The 26,696-nt window shown below is 47.0% G+C and overlaps 1 protein-coding gene across 1 annotated transcript; it reads right to left on the bottom strand.

The window, feature by feature from the left end:
* Window positions 1-26,182, bottom strand: LOC135260442 (protein O-mannosyl-transferase TMTC2-like). Its single transcript, XM_064345657.1, has 16 exons — window positions 25,731-26,182; window positions 21,569-22,175; window positions 20,483-21,368; window positions 18,542-18,656; window positions 18,167-18,252; window positions 17,766-17,935; window positions 17,687-17,701; window positions 17,012-17,090; window positions 16,410-16,531; window positions 12,528-12,609; window positions 12,013-12,127; window positions 11,077-11,140; window positions 6,455-8,734; window positions 6,086-6,156; window positions 5,474-5,569; window positions 1-2,495 (listed from the first exon to the last, which is right to left on the bottom strand). The coding sequence occupies exons 1-13, from the start codon at window positions 25,811-25,813 to the stop codon at window positions 8,555-8,557; spliced, it is 2,604 nt and encodes an 867-aa protein (XP_064201727.1). The 5' UTR covers window positions 25,814-26,182; the 3' UTR covers window positions 1-2,495; window positions 5,474-5,569; window positions 6,086-6,156; window positions 6,455-8,554.
* Between the last annotated feature and the right edge of the window lie 514 nt (window positions 26,183-26,696).

Raw genomic sequence — 26,696 nt, 5'->3', positions numbered from 1 at the left:
TTGGTAATTTTACGCTTTATTCATTGAACAAACAGTCAGGAGCCTTAGTAGCGGGTACAAGAACCATACGCAGCCACAACAGCCTGCCACCTCCTCCTCAGTGCTCTATCTGCGCTTGAAGTTCCGAGTCCATCAGGGCCCGCACGTACTTCATTACAAATAGATTTTACATTGGAAACGTTGCTGCAACGTATTACAAGACTTTACTTCTATTACGTGTTCATTTTTTAAAGTATACATTTTACACATCGACTGTTATGGTTGTAAAGGTTAGCAACTTTCATATAAAGTACAAATTTAAAGTTCTTATTTCAGGGTGACCGGAAACTGCTTAATTTCAGGTAATCTGCCAGTTACATTTCTGTATTACTGTAGTGAATGTAGCCGATTATTCAGAGCTGTAGTTGTTTGCTAAGCGCACATATTTCTGGCATACGTGATCGGGAATCTACCTTGAAAAATAATAAATTGGCAGAATAAAACTATCCAAGGCAGCAGCGCTTTCAAATTGCGCTTTATATTAATTCTGGGGCAATCGGAAACCAGGCGTAAAATAATGAAGGAATTTGACTATACTCGTGCGTTGGAATGTCAGAGTTCCATTTTCGAGTTGAGCGACAGCAGAAATCAATGCGGACGACCCTAACAAATCTTTACTATATTACGTTTGTCAATTCTACCTGTAACAGTAGGTGGATTACTTACAACTAACATCTCTGCAACAGCGCACCTGTCAGAATCTGCCTTCTTCACAAGCACCTGCAATCTGAAGTTAACTGTGCCTTACCATGTCACGACAGTCAAGAGCGCTTCTCCTTTATACACATAGCTCAGGAGGTAAGACCGATTGTCTGGCAGTCGGAGGGTTGCCGGTTCAAACCCCGCTCTGGGCATGTCGAAGTGTCCTTGAGCAAGACACCTAATCCCTAACTGCTCTGGCGACTGAGGCATCAATTGTAAAGTGCTTTGGATAAAAGCGCTATATAAATGCAGTCCATTTACCATTTACCATCAAAAGACAATTATGAATTATGACTGGGCTTTCTCTCGACAAACAGCGACAGGCGCGTGGGCACTAAATAAAGCATTCCTGATAAACAGATGACTGACACTATATTACATTACAGGCATTTAGCAGACGCTCTTATCCAGAGCATCTTACACAACTTTTTTTACATAGCATTTTTACATTGTATCCATTTATACAGCTGGATATATACTGCTCAAGGGCACAACGGCAGTGTCCTACCCGGGAATCGAACCTGCGACCTTTCGGTTACAAGGCCAGTTCCTTACCCACTGTGCTAGACACCGTCCTCATATTAAATATTAAATTAAATTAAATTAAATTAAATTAAATTAAATTAAAAAGAGCAACTTCGTTAAAGGGTCATAAAGTGGTATCCTGCCTATTTTCGAAGCTTCATCAGGCTTGGATTAGCACCAAGCACTGACTCAGAACAAAAGCGTTGGAAAGGACTATTTGCTTAAAGACATCCAGGTGCTTCTCAACTGCGCTAAACAGCAGCACTTACCCCGAATAACTTGCAGAACACTGCCCCCCAGTGGACAACTGTAATCTACAACCGGGGTTCAATCAATCAAACTTTATTTATAGAGTTTTATATCTCGGCCCTGGCGACTCATACATGCTGGTTTTTGTTACAAGCACAAGTAGGAGCATTTTAACGGACTGTTAAGAAAAATTAATTGCGCTTTTCATTATCTGAGGGATTATTTATCCTGACAAGAAATTGCTGTAGGCTACATGCCATGAAGAAAAAGTCACATTTTCACATTTTAAAAAATGAAGCTTGTTAAAATTGTGGTATTGCAATTGTGTTTTGCAAACAACGTGCCGATGTTTGAAAACCATTGGCCGGAAACATCAGTACCAAGCAATCACTGCATTCTTAATTCAACATCCGTACCAAGCAATCACTGCATTCTTAATTCAACATCCGTACCAAGCAATCACTGCATTCTTAATTCAACATCAATCCCCACAGTAGCACTCAAACAAGCAGAGAAACACTTTGCAGGTTCATAAATACAGACCATCTTCTGTAGCAGGGTGAAGCATGATTAAATAGATTTTTTCCCGCCAAAGTAAAGTACTGTGTACTCTTTTTGGTCCAGATCTCTGACATGTAGGTGTAATCATAGAAAAAAAATTTTTTTAAAAACCAGCTAACACAGAAAACTAAATCAGGAATGTTAAGTCTACCTTTAGTAAAAGGCTGGTTGGAAAACAAAAAGCAACCACAGTAAAAGACCAGTATAAACAGTGTGTCTGAAGCTGATTTGGCCCATTTTTATTCTTATTGTATATAAAAATGAACATGGCATTTTTAACGGTCAGACTTCTGGTAGCAAGCGCGGACTCCAGGTCCACCAAACCTGTTGGACTCACAGCAGCGGGAGTCGGCCACCAGCGGGGTCCCGTGGTACTGGATCAGGATGTCAGGTCTACTTCTTAGAGGCTTCATCTACATCTGGAAACAGACCACAGCAAGTCAGCAAACCAGCTCTAACCAGGGAGGCCCATCTCCTGACTCTGTAACCAGGGAGGCCCATCTCCTGACTCTGTAACCAGGGAGGCCCATCTCCTGACTCTGTAACCAGGGAGGCCCATCTCCTGACTCTGTAACCAGGGAGGCCCATCTCCTGACTCTGTAACCAGGGAGGCCCATCTCCTGACTCTGTAACCAGGGAGGCCCATCTCCTGACTCTGTAACCAGGGAGGCCCATCTCCTGACTCTGTAACCAGGGAGGCCCATCTCCTGACTCTGTAACCAGGGAGGCCCATCTCCTGACTCTGTAACCAGGGAGCCATCTCGACTCTGTACAGGGAGGCCATCTCCTGACTCTGTAACCAGGGAGGCCCATCTCCTGACTCTGTAACCAGGGAGGCCCATCTCCTGACTCTGTAACCAGGGAGGCCCATCTCCTGACTCTGTAACCAGGGAGGCCCATCTCCTGACTCTGTAACCAGGGAGGCCCATCTCCTGACTCTGTAACCAGGGAGGCCCATCTCCTGACTCTGTAACCAGGGAGGCCCATCTCCTGACTCTGTAACCAGGAGGCCCATCTCCTGACTCTGTAACCAGGAGGCCCACTCCTGACTCGTAACCAGGAGGCCCATCTCTGACTCTCTAACCAGGGAGGCCCATCTCCTGACTCTCTAACCAGGGAGGCCCATCTCCTGACTCTGTAACCAGGGAGGCCCATCTCCTGACTCTGTAACCAGGGAGGCCCATCTCCTGACTCTGTAACCAGGGAGGCCCATCTCCTGACTCTCTAACCAGGGAGGCCCATCTCCTGACTCTCTAACCAGGGAGGCTGTTACGGCCCGATGCACCCAAAAACAACAATCCAAAAACTGATTTAAAAACACAGACCCAGACATTTATTAGAATAACTAACAAACTAATCACAAACTAAACAAAGGAAAACCCACAAAAGTTCAAACAAAACCATCTTCACAAAAACTACAAACCCAAAACCACAAACCAAACCCAAAAGAAGATCTCAAAGAAAGACTCTACGCAAACCACAAACGTAAAAGCCCCAAAACAAAATCTCCCCTGCCTCATACTACTTGGCTTATATTGGGCCACAGGCAGGTGGAGGCAATCAGGCAATTAGGTAATTAAGCAACTACCTCCACCTGCACTACCCAGGCAAGTAGAGGCAGGGGACGTAACAGAGGTCCATCTCCTGACTGTCAAACCTGCGAGGCCTATCTGCTGACTCTCCTGGCTGACTAACCCCAAGTTTCTTTTTGAAGCTCTCACAGGCATAACTAAACATCAGAAGCACAGAGAGACATAGAATGACAAAAAATGAGAGAGAGAGAGAAAATGGACTAAAAATCAGTGCATCAGGGAGCTTTGGCCTAGCAGTGAACGCATTAAAAGAAAAAGCCCGCAGGGCATTTTATGTGATTAAAAGGAGATTCTACAGAATAAACATTTCCATTAGAATCTGGTTTAAAAATCTCTGACTGTGTGATCCAGCCTATCATGCTATATGGAAGCAAAATATGGGGTCCACTCAGTCAGCAAGACTACACCAAGTGGGAGAAGCATCCAGCTAAAGCCCTGCATGCAGAATTCTATAAAAACATACAAGTACATAGAAATGCCCCTAACAATGCAAGCAGGGCTGAATTAGGCAGATCTCCAACTCTCAAATTCAAAAAGGGGCATACAATTTTATTTTATATTTATTATCTAAAAATGAGTCCAACAAACTCCTTACAATTCTTGGCACTCCAAACCCAAGAGCTCAGCCTAGGAAAGTATCCCCTCAGTCAGCTGGTTCTGAACCTCTCTAGACTAACAATAACACATACTAATGCAAACCACCTTCAGACCAGCACTGCTTCACAACAGCCCATTAGAGTCAACCAAATTATAAAACACATCAAAATATATTTATTGCTTTACTTCTGTCTCTGTTGATGCCGTCATTGTTACATTTAGCATTATTATTTTACAAATTATATATACGAGAGAGAGAGAGAGAGAGAGAAAACGGTGAGGTCAGGGGTCACATCTCTCCTTCATCCTGTCTTAATTGTGTGTGCCCCTTTATCTGAAAATAATCTAAATCATTCTTTAGCGTATACTGATATGCAGGTAACCAAACAGCCCAGGAACAAAAACAATTCACAGTTAACAAACATTCCGATTATCAACACATTTTATAAATCAATAATTCTGACAGACACCTACAATACAATATAGAGCTTGCAACAGCCACACCCTGGACCACATTGACAAAGTTCTCCTAGGGGGCAAGATTCTTCTTTAAAATGGTGTAGGCCTATATGACATGTTCATTCAGTGAAATTGTAGCTGCATGCAACAGAGTCCTTCTGAATGTGTGCATTACTGGAAAGCACAGACACCGAGGCACTCAGTTACTCAGTTACCCAAAAACATTAAATATATTTCTCATTCCAGCAATGACAAAATCCCAGAGTATGCAAAACCCTGCTTCCTAAAGTAGTGCTCCTAGAATCAAAACAAATTACTCATGACACAGATGCAGGAAAACTCCTCTCCTGTTCCCTGCTTCAAAGCACATCCACATCCACATTCATGCTCTCAGCTATCTGTCATTATCTCTACAATTAAAAGCTCCATAATCCTTACTCGTATGAGTAATATATCCTGATCTTGAAAGCGCACAGCCATTTCTGTGTTGCCCCTGCCTCAAGCTCCCAGAGTTCAACTGCAGAGTCATAATCCGTGATATGTAGGTCATTTGGGTGAATTTCTTTATAGAAATTTAACTATGCCAAATTTGAAGTCTGATATGGCAGAGCATGCCAGAATTTAAAAAGGGTACACTTTAAAACTAATAAAAGAATTGAAGCTTTTGAATATAATACAGATTATAACCAAGAAGTTAGAGACTGAAAAAGGTGTGGCAAGTTCCCTTTAAAATCAGCAGCAATATTTACGGTAGATTTGGGCCATGCCTCCTCCCCCCTTCACCGGACTGGGATGTCCACTCCCGCAAATCACTCTTTTCCCAGGAGCAGGACGGACTTCAGGAGCTGAGAGCAACACAGGGATAATCAGACTGTACACTTACACAACACAGGGAGAGACAACCACACTGTACACTTACACAACACAGGGGGAGACAATCACACTGTACACTTACACAACACAGGGAGAGACAACCACACTGTACACTTACACAACACATTACATTACATTACAGGCATTTAGCAGACGCTCTTATCCAGAGCGACTTACACAACTTTTTACATAGCACTTTACATTGTATCCATTTATACAGCTGGATATATACTGAAGCAATGCAGGTTAAGTACCTTGCTCAAGGGTACAACGGCAGTGTCCTTACCCGGGAATCGAACCTGCGACCTTTCGGTTACAAGCGCAGTTCCTTACCCACTGTGCCACACAGGGAGAGACAACCACACTGCACACTTACACAACACAGGGGGAGCCAATCACACAGCATTTTCAACAACTGCACACAAAGATAAGGTTCCTGGCTGTAATTCAAGTACTGGTAGTTTGAAGTAAAAAGTAACGCTGAATACCTTGTACTGCACGGTGCTCGGTTCAATCATCTCCAACGGTCTGCCATTCACTTGGCAGACCATTGCCCCTCCTGCAATGAGCAACAGCGTTTTCAGCAATTCAAACAAGTAACATTCAACAGATACAAATACAAAACCAGCATAATTAAAAAGCATTAGTTTAATACAAGAGTTTTAAAACGTAATATTTGGAAACCAGTTCGTTAGATTCGCCCTAACCATACATTTCATTCCAAAAACATTACACCTGTTTCGAAACCGCCAAAATTTGAGAGAAAACTCGTAAATACCAAGAAACTGCTTCTAACGCTCGCTACCGTTAGCTACCCGGAAACCCGCCGTGGAAGAAATAAAAGCATTAATACTCACTTTACGTGCAAAAACTTGGACAGACTGCAAATGACCTTTAGTCGGCATAGCTCTAAAAAAGGCAGCAAACAAAAGTAGTGACATTTTTTATTTCAATAAAATATTGTACAAAATGCGCAGAGTACCCGAAACAAACACAGCAAACTGTACTGGAGAATCATGGGAAAATAAATAAGGGGTTTCAAACCCGGAATATCAGGGGCTCTTCTTCGTTGGTTGGCGGCAGGTCCGTAGTACTTCAGTAACCTGAAAAATACTGCCCCTATTGGCTGGATCGACATTGGGATTCAATGTAATGGGAAAAATACATGCATACGTTCGCTAACATTCGATGCTCCACTTGCAGTCATTATAATCTTTGGATGGCTTTTCCATTTTATTTGGTATTTTTTGTAGTCTGCAATTTTGATAACCTCGAACTATAACGATAAACTTCATGTCATCCTTCATTCTTTTCCCAAGCAAACGTTGTAATTGGATAGCGGACATTTGTTTCCACAAGAAGGGCTCTGCTAATGCTATTTGACCTTAACACTTTTTACCGAGGCTTCTTACAAACATTTACAAACTTTTACAGCAATGTTACTATGCATCTCTTATCTTGGTACCATGGAGATGTTATTACAAAAAAAAGTTCTGTTACTAATTGAGCCCTTGATTCGTGACATCTGGTGAGATGAAATACATAAAATACCTGGATCCGGCTGGGGGTACCCAAGGAGAGGTTTGGGAACCAACGGGCTACGGTTACCACTGTTTAAATTCTGTTTGCACCTGTCTGTACAATAGGGGATTGGGCTTGCCTTCCAGCTAGATTTCTCAGCTTTAATGGGCTGTTTCTGTACATAGTGTATTCTCCCAATCTCCCACAGGAGGGCGCTAAAAGAATTACAGTCATTGTGTTTAGTGTATTCTCACAATCACCCATAGGAGGGCGCTAATAGACATACAGTCATCGTGTATTCTCACGGTGGCCCATAGGACAGCGCTAATAGACAGGACAGTCTCTGAATCTGCCCACTCGCCAACTATTGAGTATAACAGTTGCATACCAGTCGTTACAACCGTTACAACTGTTCATGACACAGGGAGAACATACTATCTCTACAAGGCCCCAGCAGGTATTTGACCCACAACCTTCTCGCTGTGAAGAAACTGGATGCAAAATGTGAAGGTTTAAACCACGTTCTTCTCCTTTTCTTTGCTTTTATTTCAGTGATCTCATCCTCTGTCTGTAGCACCGTGAACAGTCCCAAAAATGTCTTCTTTTCAACAGAAGGGGTTGAGATGAAGTTCCTGTGATGCTGAAACTTTTTCTGACAGTAATAGTAGACAGTAAAACCCTAACCCTAACTAACACTGCAGAACAAAGACTAAAATGCACACACACCGGCCCTTGTCTGTTCATTAAATGTATTAATTTCAGCTTTGGCAATTATTTAACTTAAATCACCCCAACAATAACACCTGACTGTATTCTGTATTTTTCTTCTTTTTTTTTTTATCACACAGACTAATATAAAATAAAAATTAAAAAAAGACTTAAAACCGAGAGAGCAGTGAAAAACATTTTATGAGAACAATCATTTAAAAAACCTGCTTAATATGTTTATTAAATTTAGGCACAAAGCGTGCATGGGCACGGTGGAGTATTGAGTGTGTCTGTAGATGACATCAGACCTAGAATTAAGTTCTGTTTCAATCACCAGTTCATGAAAGAGACATATGCAAAGCATATTCAAGTGGCACCGAGTTTGTGCACTGTGGTCCAAGCTAGGCTCAGTCCTGATCATCTCTGCCAATGAGCACAACCACGGCAACACTGGCAAGAGCATGTAAACACCGTTCAGCCCTCAGTCTTCCTCTCTGCGAGCAGCAATCATCTGTAGTCCTCTTCCACTTAGTCAGCCAGGGGTTCCCTGGGTTACTGTTGCCAAGGCTACAGGGTACCAGATATCTTCAGTGATGCTCCCAGCTGTGCTCTGATCAGCGCAGAGCGGGGAACATCCCACTCCCCCAATAAAAACCCTTGCTGCTCACAGTGAAGGGGAAAGCAGTGCTGTGATTGGCCCATGGTGGGGGGTCACAGGGTCGTGGGGGTCATGGCTTGGCTGTCTTCAGGCCCTGCTTCTCCATGACGTTCCGGAGCTTACGTAGGTTGGACTGGGTGATGACATCATCAGGTTTGAGCTGGAGAGCTTGCAGGTAACTGGCCTCTGCCTGCTGCAGCTTCCCATTCAGGTGCAGTATGGCCCCCAAGTTCATCAGAGCTGCTGGGTCCTGAAACACACACACAGTTATACACAAACAGTTTCACATTCAGACACACGCACACAGTTATACACAGACACACACACACAGTTACACACAGAAACCGTTCCCATGACTGCCCCACCCACTGTGCCTCTGTGCCTTAGAGACAGGCTGAGGCATGAACGCCTCACAGCCACACCACGGTGTCCTTAACTCTGAGGGCAAAGCTTAACGCAGAGCATTTTAAAAAGCCGGGAACAGGTCTGGTTCCTTTGTCTGTTGTGGCTAATTTCACTAGAATATGAAAAGTACCACTACTCTAACTCTGAATTTCCCACCTGACTGGTACCAACATTACTCTGACCTTTCTGTGTGAAAGGCAACATGGCACGGACACATGCATCAGAAAGCCACAGTAAGACAGTGTTCCATACGAAGCTTTACCAAAGAGCAAGTCATAACTGCTTCCATACCTGCTCATTTAGAAAATCACAGAGTTGTTGGAGGCTAAAATAAACAGTGCTTCCCACTGGTTTAGATCAGAGTAACAAGAGTCACAAAACTCTAGAGCTCAAAATCAAGTCTGCATGAAGCTGTGATTCTAACAGTAAAGGCGCGTTTCCACCAAAATTACCCGGAACTTTCAGTCCCAGGAACTACTTTACCAGGAACTAAAAGGTTCCTTCAGCCAATGGTTGTCTGCGTTTCCACCGGGGTCTAAAGTACCGCGAAGATTAGGCAAATTAGCCCACTGACGTTGTCGTCGGTCCATCTGTCATATGATTTCTTCTGTAACCCCATACTACCACCGAAGTAGCCTACATTATTTTCTAATAACCGGGACAGCCCGGAGAGGTTTATTCCACTTATATACAACGGGTTACCAACAATGACTATATATGGTTACTTTTGTATTTATTGATTTTCATATATCCTCTCAAACACATTCATTAACAGCAGAAAACATGCACACGTTGTAAACAATTTGCTGTTTTATTACTTTCTCGTCGTCAATTCCATATAGGCTAATCGCAAAATGACAAGAATAGAACGAAAACTCGGACTTGCGTGAAAATGTAAATTAGTAGTGGTACAGCCACCGTTTGCTTTCCTTCGAAGTTACTGCTAGCCGAGCAGCGAAGTGTGCCCTCCAGATGCGAACCATGCACCATAAATGAGTCCATACTCTTCCTGGTCTTTTCGTGGAATTGAAAAATGGCAGTAAAATTGAGTAAAATTACGGCAGTCTGAAAAAGTTAAGGGAAGATTACTAGAATTAACCTGTTATTTTACCCGGATAAAAAGTGCGGAAGGTGATTTCCAGTTTGCTTGTACTGCATCACCAATGTTAATTATGCAGAACTACCGCATACCTCACATAACTGTATCAAACGTTTTGAGTCAATTACAACGGGCTAACAAAGAAAATCCGGAAGAAAATATTCAGCAACCGAATTAATCCGTTTGAATGTTTTGGTAGCCTACGTAATATGCTGTCCCAGCACGAATGCTTAGCATTTTATAAAACAAATACTAAAGCAAGAAAAGAACAGAAGAGCACACGTTATAATTCCAAGACGTTGACAGGCTATAACCAAAAGTAGGCTACTGCGCCGCATAACATACAAGTTTGATTTGAAGTTATTATGAAAATAAATTGGTTTGCCGCTGCATATTTTCAAACATGGCGGGTAATGGCGGAAAATAAATACAACACAAATGCTACGAGTACTCGACCAATCAGAAATGTTCAGCGCTGCAAGCTCCACCCAAAAGGTTCCTGTACTTTCGGAAAGTACTACCCCCGAGCAGGAACGTTTTGGGGGGTAAAACAAAGCCCCCAGAACTAAATTTAGACCCTAGTTCCTGCGGTGGAAACGCACTGAGTTCCTCAAAAGGTTCCTAGTTCCGGGGTATAGTTCCTGCGGTGGAAACGCGGCTTTAGAATGTAAGCATTGTAAATGCAACAGTGTTGGAATGCAGAAGTGATGTAATGTAATGGGGTTAGAATGTACATGTTGCCCAGTGAAACTCCTCCCTGTCAGGTGAAAATAACCGGCTGGCGACTCCACATGTATCGGAGGAGGCATGTGGTAGTCTACACCCTCCCTAGACTAACTGAGGATAGCGCATCGACCAGGGCCATGATTCACAAGGCGGAATTGGTGTAACGACTAAATTGGGGAGAAAATGGAGAATGTACATGTTGTGAATGTAAGTGTTTGGAATGCAACCGTTTATTTCTGTAACAGTGTTTGAAAGGAAACAGTTGACATGTTTGTACTTTTAATGTCTTTTTAGAAGGCTGGTTCCTGTGAGTGAGCAGGGTCACATGCTGAAGTAGAGCAAGCTGATTGGCTGGGACTCACATTGGGCCTCTGGTTGGCTGCTAGCTCGTAGTACTTCTCAGCGGCGCTGTTGAAGCCGGCTTGCCTGTAAAGCAGGAAGAGCAGGATGTTACTGACCCCAGAATGAGCCCTCAGCAGAAACACACCTTAGCAGTGCTTCCTGGACTACTGTCCACAGACTTACACACAGACAGAACTACAGAGCTACAGAGCTACAGAGGATACAGAGCTACTGAGCTACAGAGCTACAGCATTACAGAGCTACAGAGGATACAGAGCTACAGAATTACAGACCTACAGAACTACAGAGGATACAGAGCTACAGCTACAGAGATACAGAACCATAGAGCTACAGACCTACAGAACTACAGAGCTAGAGCTACAGAGCTACAGAACCATAGAGCTACAGACCTACAGAACTACAGAGCTACAGAACTGCAGAGGCTACACTGAGATACAAACCCTTAGTCAGCTGAGAAGATACTCAGCACCTGGTCATGTCTATGGGTCACATGTTAAAGCAGTCATTGCATGCACCTGAGCATGTGGGCGGAGTTAAACAGACCTGAGCATGTGGGCGGAGTTAAACAGACCTGAGCATGTGGGCAGAGTTAAACAGACCTGAGCATGTGGGCAGAGTTAAACAGACCTGAGCATGTGGGCAGAGTTAAACAGACCTGAGCATGTGGGCGGAGTTAAACAGACCTGAGCATGTGGGCAGAGCTAAACAGACCTGAGCATGTGGGCAGAGTTAAACAGACCTGAGCATGTGGGCGGAGTTAAACAGACCTGAGCATGTGGGCAGAGTTAAACAGACCTGAGCATGTGGGCAGAGTTAAACAGACCTGAGCATGTGGGCAGAGTTAAACAGACCTGAGCATGTGGGCGGAGTTAAACAGACCTGAGCATGTGGGCGGAGTTAAACAGACCTGAGCATGTGGGCAGAGCTAAACAGACCTGAGCATGTGGGCGGAGTTAAACACCACGTCAAACTGGCCAATCTCCAGTTGTGCAGCCCTCTCAGCCATCTTAGCTGCCTCCACCAAATGGGACTCTTCCATCAAGAACTGCCCTGAGAGAGAGGGAAGGAGAGAAAAGAGAGAGTGACGGGAGGGGAGGGGAGAGAGAGGGAAGGGCGGGGGCTGGGTATGGGCGCGAGGTAGGTGTGGGATGTACATTACGCACAACTCCATCTATCGTTACAGGGTATCAAAAGCAAATGTAAATTAAAACAGGTCTGTACACGTTTCTGAAACTGCATGCTTTGGTAAGATGTTCATATTTGCATTGTTCAACCCAGATGACCTGAATACCCGTGAGGTGAACTAAACAGCGTGGGGGGGGGGGGGGGGGGGGGGGGGGGGGGTTGGGTGCTCCAGCTGAAAGGCCGCAGGTCTCTCCTGCTTTTGCCACGTTAGCAGACTGTGGAAACACTGACTGCACATGGAGGAGAGCAACAGAAGCGCACTCACCATAATGCATGTAAGTACTTCCTTTCCCGGGGTCCAGATCAATGGCCTTCAGAAAATACCGCTCAGCTTCTAGTTTACGTCCCTAGTGATGGAGAGCTTTTATTAATAGAGATGAAGAGCTTTTATTAACAGAGAGGAATGAGCATTTATTAATAAAGGGTACACATTGCAACAATCCATTCATTTCTCCTTCATAAAAGGGATTTCCTGTGGCAACACAACAGGGCACAAGCAGCTTCAACAAATCAATAACAAGGACAACAGCGTGCATCCAAGAGAACCAGAACACATTCAAAAACCCTGATATATTTAAGCTGACCGGGTCTGTCAACAAAATATTTTAGATCAGATTTCATGTGTCCACCGACAGAGAGTGCCTCGCTGCTAGACCATCAAATGAATCATGAATTCTTCTGTTAATCATAAATCAGCAGTTTGAATAATAAAACCTCTCACTCACTGCAAGCAATAACTTTATTTAACTTTAATAACTTTAATAATCTCAAAGATTTTAATTTAAATAAATGTCTGTTAAGTCACTATCTATCGCCAAATTAGGTAACACAATAGTGATTGAACCTATTATATTAATTTATGATTATGTACTGGGTGTCTGTGGCGACATTCCCGGGAAAAATCACAGGCAGCGCACAGTTAGTGACGTGTTTTCCATCACCCAGCAGTGGTTGGTCCGCCAGAGAGGGTAGGCAGAGCTAATGCAACAGGCTCAAACTTCAACTCACTTGTGTGTGAGTGGCGTACTGTTTTTTTCCGGTCTCTGCTAGCGTTGCGACTGCGAGTAAACGGTTACTATGGCCGAACAAACAAAGAAATGATTGATGAGGCGGACTTCATTTCCGCCTATGCCTCCCTCCTATCCCTGCAGTTCCTTGCCCTCACAGAGACCTGGATCACTCCAATCAACTCTGCCACTCTTGCTGCCCTCTCGTCCTCCTACTCCTTCTCCCACACCCCCCGGCGATCTGGCCGTGGTGGTGGTACTGGTCTACTGATCTCCCCCACTTGGAAATTCTCTGTTCTCCCCCTCCCTGACCTGTCTATATCCACTTTTGAATTCCATCCTGTCTCTATCACCTACCCTACTAACCTCTATATTGTTATTTATCGTCCCCCGGGGCCCCTGGGAAGCTTCCTGGATGAACTAGACACCCTGCTCAGCGCCTTCCCTGAGGACGGCACCCCGCTGATCCTCCTGGGAGATTTTAACATCCACCTAGAGGCCTCCCAGTCTGCTGCCTTCCGACCTCTCCCTACAACACTCTCCCCCAACCCACAAAGCAGGCAACCTCCTAGACCAGATCTTCCTGAGGAACGGCTCCAGCTCCAATCTCACGGTTACCCCCCCTGCATACGGCTGACCATCACTTCATCGCCTTCTCCCTCCCCCTCGCTCCCCATCCTCCCTCTCCCCCTCCCACCCCCACTGTCACTGTCCGCCATAACCTCCGCTCCCTCTCACCCTCTTCTCTCGCTCCCAGAATGACTGCTTCCCTCCCCCCTCTTCAATCATTTTCCAAGCTCCCCACTAACTCTGCATCCTCCACCCTAACTTCATCTCTCTCCTCAGCACTCGACTCCCTATATCCTCTTGTCCCTAGGCCAGCATGCTCATCCTCTCCTAGTCCATGGATGTCTGACATCCTACGCATCTCCAGGGCCAGCCTCCGCGCTGCTGAGAGGAAGTGGGGCAAATCCAGGGACCCATCTGACCTTTCAGTCTCTCCTGACAGAGTTTTCATCTGCTGTCACTGCCACCAAGGCAAAATTCTATCAAACTAAAATTCATAACTCCATTTCTAACCCTCATCAACTGTTCTCTATTTTCTCCTCTCTCCTCAGCATGCCACCTCCTCCACCCCAGTCTTCCTTCACTGCAGATGACTTTGCAGCATTCTTTGACGAAAAGACCGCAGACATCCGCAGCTCCTTTGCCCCCTCCGCGCCGTTTCTCCAAATTTTCTCTCCTCACAGACTCCTGCTCGCCCACCGCCCTGCCACCTGCGCCTTCGACCCTATCCCCTCATCTCTCCTCCAGGCAATCACACCAGACATCCTCCCATTTGTCACCTCCCTCGTGAACTCCTCCCTATCTTCTGGATGTTTCCCCTCATCCTTCAAGAGGGCCCACATCACCCTGCTGCTGAAGAAGCCCACACTAGATCCTTCAGTCATTCAGAACTACCGCCCGGTATCTCTCCTCCCTTTTCTATCCAAAACACTTGAACGTGCTGCATCTAACCAACTCTCTGCTTTCTTCTCTCAGAAAAACCTGCTTGACCCCCACCAGTCTGGCTTCAGGCCTGGCCACTTGACAGAGACTGCACTTCTCTCGGTCAGTGAGTCACTCCATGCTGCACGAGCAGCCTCCCTCTCCTCTGTCCTGATTCTTCTAGACCTCTCCGCTGCATTCGACACTGTGGAGCACTCCATCCTCCTGTCCTCCCTGGCAGCAACAGGGATCTGCGGCACAGTCCTTGACTGGATTGAGTCTTACCTCTCCGACTGTTCCTTCCAGGCTGCCTGGGTGGGTAAGGTATCACACCACCCCGTCCCCTCGCCACCGGAGTTCCCTAGGGCTCAGTCCTCGGTCCCCTTCTCTTCTCCTTATACACCAGATCCCTTGGCCCTGTAATCTCTGCCTATGGCTTGTCCTATCACTGCTCTGCCGACGACAACTCTTTCTCTCCTTCTCCCCATCGGACACACAGGTCCCTGCCCGCATCTCCGCCTGCCTGAGGGACATCCAGAGCTGGATGGACAATCACCACCTGAAGCTCAACCCGGGAAAGACAAAGCTAATCTTCATTCCTGCTCTAACCTCTCCCCTCCTCGATTTTTTTATTTCCCTAGGGGACACCTTAGTGACATCACCCTGTGCCAAGAATCTCGGAGTGGAGATGGACAACAGGTTGTCCCTCTCCAAGAACATTGCAGCAGTAAGCCGGGCATGCAGATTTTTCCTGTATAACATCCGGAGAATCCGCCCCTCTCTCACCACCTACTCAACCCAGCTCCTTGTCCAAGCAATGGTACTATCCCGCCTGGACTACTGCAACTCTCTTCTGGCTGGACTACCGGCATCTGCCATCAGACCCCTGCAACTCATTCAGAATGTTGCGGCTCGTCTGGTCTTCAACCTCCCCAGCCACTCCCACGTCACTCCCCTGCTCACTACCCTCCACTGGCTGCCTGTTATAGCTCGCATCAAATTTAAAACATTGGTCCTAGCATACCAGGCAGTCAAGGGATCAGCCCCAGCATACATCCATAAGATATTCAAACCCTACATGCCAGCCAGACCCCTCCGTTCTGCTACCTCAGGACGCCTGGCACCTCCCCCTCTTCGTACCTGCGCTTCTCCTGTCTGTTCTGGTCCCACGATGGTGGAATGACCTCCCCGTGGAGGTCAGAACAACTGAGACACTGACCCACTTCAAGCGACGACTGAAGACTCACCTCTTCAGGCTGCACCTCTCCCCATCCCTCCCTACCTCCCTGTAGTCTCTAACTGACTATGTCATCTTAGGGTTGTAGCTAGGTAAGCTGTTTATCTTAGTTGACTTCGTTATTGCACTTATGTCTACTCAACTATTGCTTGTTTTATTTGCTTTGACTGCTTTGTTGCTGTTTTTGTTGTGTAAATCAGATGAACCTACAGGGTCCAAGTTAAACTACGCGGTCGTTCCCTGCACTTGGAACTGTACTTCCCTCTAGGGATTTCAACACACTTGTTCCTGGTTTTGGTTATACACTTCGTTGTATGTCGCTCTGGATAAGAGCGTCTGCCAAATGCCTGTAATGTAATGTAATTTGGGTCCTTCTGCCTTGAGGGCTCCCGGGATGAAGAAGAGGAAGACTAACCCTGATGGCCAGGAGCTTTGCGTAGGTCAGGTGGGCGGGGATGTGGTCCGGTTTGGCTCTCAGGGACTCCTGGTACCAGTGCTCAGCCAACTGCAGCCTGTTCAGTCCCATGTAGGCCTCTCCTGCCAATCGATTGAACCGATTTTACAGCAAATGAAGAGTTACACAGAAGTGCAGACCCATCTATCTGCAGCAAATTTGTCTGAGAACAATGTGAGGCAGGTGAGTTGTAGTCTTCTGTTCAGCAGTCTTCCCCACTTTGAGAAATGTCTGCATTTACATGCCAACATCAGAGCAAAAGGTGATAATAGGGCGACATAGCTCAGGAGGTAAGAGCGGTTGTCTGGCAGTCGGAGGGTTGCCGGTTCGATCCCCCGCCCTGGGCGAGTCAAAGTGTCCCTGAGCAAGACACCTAACCCCTAATTGCCCTCAACAAGCTGATTGGTAACTTTCATAGCAGGCTTTCACCGTTGGTGTGTGAGTGTGTGTGTGAATCGGTGAATGAGAGGCATCAATTATAAAGTGCTTTGGATAAAAGCACTATATAAATGCAGTCCATTTATCATTTACCATAATGACAGACTAACGCAGCCCAGACTCACCCATCATGTTGTAGAGACTCTGAGGGGCGAACTGGTGGGGCATTTTCTGCACTGCCTCTTTGAAGACAGCGATGGCCTCCTGTGTGCACAGAACAAGCACAAGTGGAAAAGACGAGAGACACAGATATTAAACTCACTCTGGGAAATCGGCCAATCAGAGAGCCTGACATTAGCACATGGCACAGTTACCTTCAATCAATCCCTGCCCCAAAGACTCCTCCACAAACCAGCTCTGTATCTCAGACCAGCTCTGTGCCCTGTATCTCAGACCAGCTCTGTGCCCTGTATCTCAGACCAGCTCTGTGCCCAGTATCTCACACCAGCTGTGCCCTGTATTTTACACCAGCTCTACCCACCTCCTGGTGGCCCAGCCCTACCCACCTCCTGGTGGCCAGCCACCACCCTGGTGGCCCAGCCCTACCCACCTCCTGGTGGCCCAGCCCTACCCACCTCCTGGTGGCCCAGCTCTACCCACCTCCTGGTGGCCCAGCTCTACCCACCTCCTGGTGGCCCAGCTCTACCCACCTCCTGGTGGCCCAGCTCTACCCACCTCCTGGTGGCCCAGCTCTACCCACCTCCTGGTGGCCCAGCTCTACCCACCTCCTGATGGCCCAGCTCTACCCACCTCCAGATGGCTCTGCTCTACCCACCTCCTGGTGGCCCAGCTCTACCCACCTCCTGATGGCCCAGCTCTACCCACCTCCAGATGGCTCTGCTCTACCCACCTCCTGGATGGCGCTCTCTCGTGGCAGACAGTGTCTCTCCAGGTGTTCAGTTTCAGGAGGCAGCTGGTCACAGAGCTCCTGTGGGCGTGGGGGTCCCTCAGGTTTTCATCAGGAATGTTGGCGCAGATGAGGAAGGTGCGCTTGGCCTCGTCCAGGTGGCCCTGATTCATCAGGATGATCCCTGTGTTCAGGTACGCAGCTGCAGGGAGAGGAGAAGGATTCACTCAACATCAACTCATACTGCCGGAACACACATACACAGTCTGTATCAGACAGCTTTCTCAATTCACATTCAACAGTAATATTTCAAATCGGGAGCCTAGAGTTAGCACACAGCCAGTCCTGTCTTTAAACCCATATTTTACGCTGGAGTTAGTACTAAGTCAGTCCTGTCATTAAGACTGAGCCAGGATGCATCAGTGGTACTTACAGGCCAGTGTGGGTCTGCTCCCGATGGCCAGTGTGTAGTACTGCAGTGCCTCCGAGAACTGCTGTCTTTCCTGTAGCAGCAGACCCCTGCAAAATGGGGGGTGGGAGGGAGGGGGCAGAAGGAGACTCAGTCAGAGCCATGGAGGTCCCCCCTCATTTGAGTGACAGATGGCCAGATGAAGGGACACAATGCAGCGAACGTGCTCAAATCAAACATCGCCGACTCTAAGGTTTAGCTGTCATGGTTAATGCCATGAAAGCAGGATTGCTCAGAGAGGAAGGCTGACCTGCAGGAGCTGGAGCATGGGGGGGGTGGGGGGGCACACATACTCACAGGTTGTAAAGCATGGGGGTGTGGGGGGGCACACATACTTACAGGTTGTACAGCATGTCGGCCATGTTGCTGCGGTAGTACAGTGCGTTCCTGTAGGCCCTCTCTGCCTCCGCCATCTTGCCCTGGTCCTTCAGGACATTTCCCAGGTTGCCCCACGCTGGGCCACATGTAGAGTTAATCAGCATGTTTTACTAACGCTGCACTAACGCTGCCACTCTCAGTTTCTCATCCACAAATTAAAGCACACATGCTGTAATAAATATATTAATACAGAATGCATGAGACAGCTAAAGAAATACTGAAAGTGGGTCACTGGGTTAGAATAGAAGTTCTGGTGGTCAATGTGGATTCATGGTGTTTATGATGGAGTTGTGGAAGTTATGCTGAAGTTATCAGGTTAATGATGGAGTTAAGATGGTTATGATGGATTTATTTGGGTTATGAAGGCGCTACAGGGGTTATTTTGCAGGTATGGGGGTTATGATGGATCTATTAGGGTTATGATGGATTTATGTGGGTTAGGAAGGCGCTACAGGGGTTATTTTGCAGGTATGGGGGTTATGATGGATCTATTAGGGTTATGATGGATTTATGTGGGTTATGAAGGCGCTACAGGGGTTATTATGCAGGTATGGGGGTTATGATGGATCTATTAGGGTTATGATGGATTTATGTGGGTTATGATAGCGCTACGGGGGTTATTATGCAGGTATGGGGGTTATGATGGATCTATTAGGGTTATGATGGATTTATGTGGGTTATGAAGGCGCTACAGGGGTTATTATGCAGGTATGGGGGTTATGATGGATCTATTAGGGTTATGATGGATTTATGTGGGTTATGATAGCGCTGTGGGGTTTATTATGCAGGTATGGGGGTTATGATGGATCTATTAGGGTTATGATGGATTTATGTGGGTTATGATAGCGCTGTGGGGTTTATTATGCAGGTATGGGGGTTATGGTGGATCTATTAGGGTTATGATGGATTTATGTGGGTTATGAGCGCTACGGGGGTTATTATGCAGGTATGGGGGTTATGATGGATCTATTAGGGTTATGATGGATTTATGTGGGTTATGAGCGCTACGGGGGTTATTATGCAGGTATGGGGGTTATGATGGATCTATTAGGGTTATGATGGATTTATGTGGGTTATGATAGCGCTACGGGGTTATTATGCAGGTATGGGGGTTATGATGGATCTATTAGGGTTATGATGGATTTATGTGGGTTATGTAGCGCTGTAGTGGGTTATTATGCAGGTATGGGGGTTATGATGGATCTATTAGGGTTATATGGATTTATGTGGGTTATGATAGCGCTGTGGGGTTTATTATGCAGGTATGGGGGTTATGTGGATCTATTAGGGTTATGAGGATTTATGGTTGGGTTATGAGATGCGGCTAGTGGCGGTTATTATGCAGGTATGGGGGTTATGGTGGATCTATTAGGGTTATGATGGATTTATGTGGGTTATGAGCGCTACGGGGGTTATTATGCAGGTATGGGGGTTATGATGGATTATTAGGTATGGGTTATGAGGCGGCGCTACGGGGTTTATTATGCAGGTATGGGGGTTATGATGATCTATTAGGGTTATGATGGATTTATGTGGGTTATGAGCGCTACGGGGTTATTATGCAGGTATGGGGGGTTATGATGGATCTATTAGGGTTATGATGGATTTATGTGGGTTATGAGCGCTACGGGGGTTATTATGCAGGTATGGGGGGTTATGTGGACTGCATATTAGGTGTTATGATGGATTTATGTGGGTTATGAGCGCTACGGGGGTTATTATGCAGGTATGGGGGTTATGATGGATCTATGTGGGTTATGAGTGCTACGGGGGTTATTATGCAGGTATGGGGGTTATGGTGGATCTATTAGGGTTATGATGGATTTATGTGGGTTATAGCGGTAGGGGGTTATTATCGAGTCATGGGGTACTCAGCATCTATACGCGGAAGCATGGGATTACCTTTGGCAGGGTTGACAGCGATCCCCGACCTGTAGAGCGCCTCCTCACTGTGCCAGTCTTGGTTCCGGAGGACAGTCTTGGCCCCGAACAGGAAGAGCAGAGCGGAGGTGCAGCAGAGCAGGGCGGAGCGGGCGGCCAGGGTGCCAAGGCGGGCACACAGAGAGCGCAGCCCCAGGGCCAGCAGCAGGCAGAAGCCCATGCTGGGGAGGTACAGCACCCGCTCTGCCATCACAAAGCCCACGTAGAACAGCAGGTTAGAGGCGGGCAGGAAGGGCAGCACCAGCAGTGCCAGGGAGAACGCCACCACGCCCTCCGCGCTGGGCCGGGCAGTCCTGCCCGCTGCCCCTGCCGGGCACCAGTGGGCCTTGCTGGCTTCATCTCTAGGCTCCGGGTGGCAGCTGTGCCCCTTGGAGCTGGGTTTCCCGTCGACAATGTGGGTGTTGCCGTTGGTGATGCATGCGTTGCTGTCAGCTATGTGGGTGTTGCCGTTAGCTATGTGGCCTTCGGTGACGAGGGTGCTGCCATTGGCATCTTGGCAGAACTGAACCGGACTGCGCAGGCCAAAGTGGGCCAGAAGCAGCAGCCCAGCACAGAAGGCAGCTGTGTGCAAGTTCCTCCAATCAGAGAGCGTGTTCAGGAGCGGCAGGGCGTCCATGGACCAATCAAAGCTCAGCGTGCTGGGACACAGGAGCAGCCACAGGTTGGCGGCGGGCAGGTACAGGAAGGTGAGCGTCCGGGTGAGGAGGCTTGGCGAGTCTGCCGCCGGGTTGTCAGAACTGGAGAAGCTGGGCGGTTTGTTCCCCATCCAGTACAGCCGAAGCGCCAGGAGAACAGCGCCCCAAGTGGCCAACAAGCTCAAACTCAGCATGACCCTGCAGCTCCTCCCCTGCAACAGAACCCACCATCAGACCCTGCTCACAAATTCACTTCTCGCATAAAGATCCCTGCAAAGCCACTGTGTTTGTGTTTGTGTGTGTGCATCTGCATGTGTGTGTGTGTGTGCAATTACGCATGTTATCTATTCGTTTGATATGCGGTTTGTTGTGACAGTTGACTGATCCTCAGTAGTTTGAGTGTGTTACTAACCTCGCGCAGCAGGTGGATAAGCGGTCGGAGGCGGAGCCTGTGGCAGATGAAGAAGTCGTAGGCGGCGGCCACGCCCAGCACAGTCATGCCCTGCTCCTTCCACAGCATGCTGCAGGCAGCCAGCAACAGGCTGGCCAGGAGCCACGCCCAGCAGCGGGCGGGTCTGGGGCCGGGGGCGGGGGCGGGGCTGGTGGAGGGGCCAGGCCTGAAGGCACAGTGCCGCGTATAGCACAGCAGAGACAGCAGGAAGAAGAGCCCCGCCCCCAGGTCAGCCCGCCCCACCACACCCGCCACCGCCTCGGTGTGCACGGGGTGCGAGGCGAAGAGCAGCCCGGCGGCCAGCGCCCAGCGCCCGCCCCCCAGGAGCAGGCGGGACAGGCGGGTGAACAGCCCGGTCACGCCCGCGTGCAGGCTCACGTTGACCAGGTGGTACCCCCAGGGCTCCAGCCCGCCCAGCGCGTGGTTCAGCCGAAAGGACAGCGTGCACAGCGGCCGGTACGACTTGTGGCTGCCGCTGTGCGTCAGCAGCGTGCCCCAGAAGTCGTCGTAGAAGATGTTGATCCAGGGGGTCTCCGGGAGCAGGTCCTGGTTGGATCTGATGGCACGGCTGCAGCAGAGAGCAGAAAGCACAGGAAGTGAGGACAGGGCAAGGCAGAGTCACAGAGAGAGCGGGGAAAACATAGGAAGTAAGGACAGGGCAAGGCAGAGTCACAGACAAATAAAACAGGGAGAGATGATGTAATTAATAACCAAGCCAAACAACCAAAAGTGAAGTAAAACTCTCAACCATGTAAATTTTAGGCCGTTTCACCCAGTCCTATTTGACGAAAAACATAACCAGAAAAATGAACCAAATCTAAGAGAAGGCGTACAGCACACACAGGGAGGGCAGCACACACACAGGACAGCAGGCACCTCCCTTGGCCAAATTTCTTTCAGAAAGAAAAAAAGGCACTAATGCAAGTACACATACACATAAACAACAGGATAGACAGCAGCCTATGCCAAAGTGTCATATTTTAGCAGTAAAGACATTTTTTACTTTCTAACACCTTATTCTATTTAATGCAACACGGGGGATCTGCAAAACAAACTTTTCTTCTATTTAATTAACTGTTGATACATGACGTTACCCAATTTGCTCAGTTTTTGTTTTTGCTTTTTTTATTGTGAAATTACTCTCATTTGTAGTACTTTTTAAAAATCTTTGTAAAGCACTTTATATGCAGTTGTGATTTGGGGAAGAACAAAGGCCTTTTTGTTTCTCAGTCAGCACTAAAAATTAACTGAGAAAGGGCAGGAGGGAAAAAGATCATGAGAGAGAGCAAAAGAGAGAGAGAAGTGTGTGTGTGGTCCATTATCACACCCCACTGAACAGAGCCAACACTACCCCTCACCCTGCCCCACCTCAACAAAAGCCCCTGTCCCATTTAGGGAAGGTGTGTTAGACCCCTACTCAGAACCTCCTCCTGCCTGGACTCTTAGAGTGAGGGAGAGCTTCTAAAAACCTTTTACTCTTTTCAGCTACACTTGCCAGCTTTTTGGGGGTTCACATCTGGTTTTTGCCCAGTTAGCCCTTTCCAGTTAGCCTGTAAAGTGTTTTTGTGGCAGTTCTCTGTAAAAAGCCCTAACTATAAGGACATCATCCAGTAGAGATTTCAGTTCTTTCCACAAACCTTCTGCTTCTGCAGCAAAGCATCACTTTCAAATTCAAGAGTGAGCCCAATACAGAGCAGGAATAAAATGTTCCTGTCAGCAAAGTTTGATGTTAAAGACTGACAAAGCACAGCCGCGTAGCAGAGGGGGTAGCACACACCTGTAAACACACCTGTTCTCAGAGAACAGTGAGAGTGTTAGCAGGAGTCCATGTTCTGCCTTGTGTTGATCTCCCTGCACAGTCTCTTCCTACAGACAAGAATTACCCAGCAGCTGCCACAGAAATGAGGCGTGACTCATTTAAGAACAAACCTATGATTGTAAAACACAGAACCATCCGGAGAGGCCACATTCCACACAAAGAACTGCTGCTCTGCTGCAGCAAGCTCAGTGCTCACTGTCTCTATTAGAGCTCACACCAGCTCACTGTCTCTATTAGAGCTCACACCAGCTCACTGTCTCTCAGAGCTCACACCAGCTCACCGTCTCTATTAGAGCTCACGCCAGCTCACCGTCTCTAATAGAGCTCACACCAGCTCACTGTCTCTATTAGAGCTCACACCAGCTCACTGCCTCTATTAGAGCTCACGCCAGCTCACTGCCTCTATTAGAGCTCACGCCAGCTCACTGTCTCTATTAGAGCTCACGCCAGCTCACGGTCTCTATTAGAGCTCACACCAGCTCACTGCCTCTATTAGAGCTCACACCAGCTCACTGCCTCTATTAGAGCTCACACCAGCTCACTGCCTCTATTAGAGCTCACACCAGCTCACTGCCTCTATTAGAGCTCACACCAGCTCACTGCCTCTATTAGAGATCACGCCAGCTCACTCTCTATTAGAGCTCACACCAGCTCACTCTCTATTAGAGCTCACGCCAGCTCACTGTCTCTATTAGAGCTCACACCAGCTCACAGTCTCTATTAGAGCTCACACCAGCTCACACCAGCTCACTGTCTCTATTAGAGCTCACACCAGCTCACTGTTTCTATTAGAGCTCACGCCAGCTCACTGTCTCTATTAGAGCTCACACCAGCTCACTGTCTCTATTAGAGCTCACACCAGCTCACTGTCTCTATTAGAGCTCACACCAGCTCACTGTCTCTATTAGAGCTCACACCAGCTCACTGTCTCTATTAGAGCTCACACCAGCTCACTGTCTCTATTAGAGCTCACACCAGCTCACTGTTTCTATTAGAGCTCACGCCAGCTCACTGTCTCTATTACAGTTCACACCAGCTCACTGAAACAGGTGAAAGCAGGTCCAGTCCCACATTATTTACCTTATAGCTTCCTTACTTCCTCAAACTTTTCACTGGCTAAGTTTTAATGCTCCACAAACTCTTAGAGATATGTTTTACAATCAGAGAGACACAGAAGCTTCAAAATGCAAAAACTGAAATCTGTGTGAACTTGAGATGCCAAGATTACAATGGTTTCTCGTCCAATAACAGTCGGAGGAGCTTGTTTCACCAGTGAGGTGTTCCAGAGGGCAGAGCCTGTGCTTCTGCAGAAACACACAGCAGCCTGTGGAACACAGAGCCACACAGCAGCCTGTGGAACACAGAGGCACACAGCAGTGAGAACATCCCGAAAAAACACAAACACCACTGAAAGTCCCAGAGTAGCACTTCCACTTTGTCTATTCTCTCGGACCTCTTCCATCCATCTCTTTCCTGAAACACCTTTCTTATGAAATCATTAGTCGCAAAGTTCAGCAGTGTTCAGATAAATGCAATATAAACAGACAGTATAATTGCAAAGCAGGAAAAACTACTTACAACAGTAACTCTAACACAACCCCAAGGGCTCCCCTGCTATAAATCAAAGTACTTCTCTTTTCATCTGCGCAACTACAAACTACTGGCGTTTATGACATCTTAAGGACTGTAGACTCAACATTATCCACACAGGCTAATGAGTAACACTGTATAGCACTATACTGTAGGCACAGCAATAATAGGCTATGTGTATAGCACTTTGTGTTTCAGTTCAACTAAACCAGAATGAAAGAGAAATTTAAACGAAATGAAAATTGCCTACAGCAACAGCAACAGCACAACGCTGCGCCAGGGGCATTGCATAGCCTATAGCCTACTTTCAAGAGAAAGTAACACTTACAGAACTTCTTCATAGTCTGTTAAAAATAAGAAACATTTTAAGTATTGATGTTCTATGTTTTATAAACCAAGCTATGGAAAAGTAAAAGGCTTAATTTTATAAGCGCTATGCATGATGTGTTCTCATACCTATAAGATGTTAGTTTCACCCAGACATTTTAATAGAGGAACAGCTTAGCAGCGCACTGACCGGGCCGCGAGTCAGCGCAGAATTCAACCCCCCTGTCCGAAACCAGAACGAATTCCAAACTATAGTCCAGTACTGTTGAGTTCTCTTCATAAATCTTTATTTCAACTGTTCCTAAAAACTAAAAAACTCCGTAATTGTTGCGATACTGGAACGAAAGTCTGGAACTGCCGGTAGCCCAAATTAAGATGTTTTAGTACCTGTCATCGTAGCAGAAACCAGCGCCCAGTGTGTTGACGTACAGGACCAGAGCCACGACACTACAGACCAACTCTGCGATCATCTCGCAAAAATAAAGTTAAAAAAAAAAAAAAAAAAAAACTACGGACGAGGATACTGAAATCTGGTCCAGTATAAATGTTCTTTCCTCTTCATTGCCTAGGTGTCTGATTAAATAAATCCTAACTGCCCATTTTCGCAGCACGGCGAAAATCTATAATCGGCGTTGAAGCCTCGCTCATCTAACCCATTTGAGTGTCGAAACACGCTGATCCGACAAAAATAGGTTAAAATGACTGGAAATCACAAAGCAGGCGACCGCAATGAGGACGCTCCGCTTTCGGATAATCCGCTCAGGCATCCTGGCCACTTCATAAATAGTGCGGCGTGTGGAACACGGCTCCGTGCGCACGCGTACTGTTCCGCATAATGTTTTTTATATCCACGCTACGCACATACACAGCTCTACATTCACCAAAAGCACACGTGCCGAGCATTACGAAGTACACCGCCTTGACAAGTGTCACACAGAACTTCTACAACATCCGAAAACAACAATCTGTTCTCTTGAGAATGCTTGTGTGTGTAGTGTAGAAAGGCTTGTAATACTTGGCTGTTTTTGCATTAATGCATGTTACTTGACAATGGCGATATATTATGAACTCCACTTAATCACGAATTGCTCTTGCTGAATTCATAATTATAGAACATATTCAGGATGTGCAAACAGCCCAAAGCAGAGCTAATGACAGGAAATGACACACCAGCAGCACAGAATGAGCTGTTTCCAGCAAACAGAGAATAACATCTTGGAGTGCTTAATTTGGGATAGGTGGGTTTCTGGGGATGGGTGTTCCTCAGAAACTACACACATGCATCATAAACCAAATCCTGATTCCACCCCACACACTCTCTCTCTCACACACACACACTCCTACTCACTCTTG

Source organism: Anguilla rostrata, chromosome 8 (genome assembly GCF_018555375.3).
Source record: "Anguilla rostrata isolate EN2019 chromosome 8, ASM1855537v3, whole genome shotgun sequence".
Taxonomy (NCBI): domain Eukaryota; kingdom Metazoa; phylum Chordata; class Actinopteri; order Anguilliformes; family Anguillidae; genus Anguilla; species Anguilla rostrata.
Note: the sequence above shows the minus strand (reverse complement) of the source record. Positions and strands in the feature narration are given on the sequence as shown.

What these genes read in the sequence shown, in the direction of transcription:
- LOC135260442 (XM_064345657.1), bottom strand. Translation starts at nt 25,813, where the DNA reads ATGATCGCAGAGTTGGTCTGTAGTGTCGTGGCTCTGGTCCTGTACGTC. An exon ending in GGTTTCTGCTACGATGACAG is followed by an intron (nt 22,176 to 25,730) that starts GTACTAAAACAT and finishes TCTCTGCTGCAG; the next exon opens with CCGTGCCATCAGATCCAACC. An exon ending in TTATCCACCTGCTGCGCGAG is followed by an intron (nt 21,369 to 21,568) that starts GTTAGTAACACA and finishes GTTCTGTTGCAG; the next exon opens with GGGAGGAGCTGCAGGGTCAT.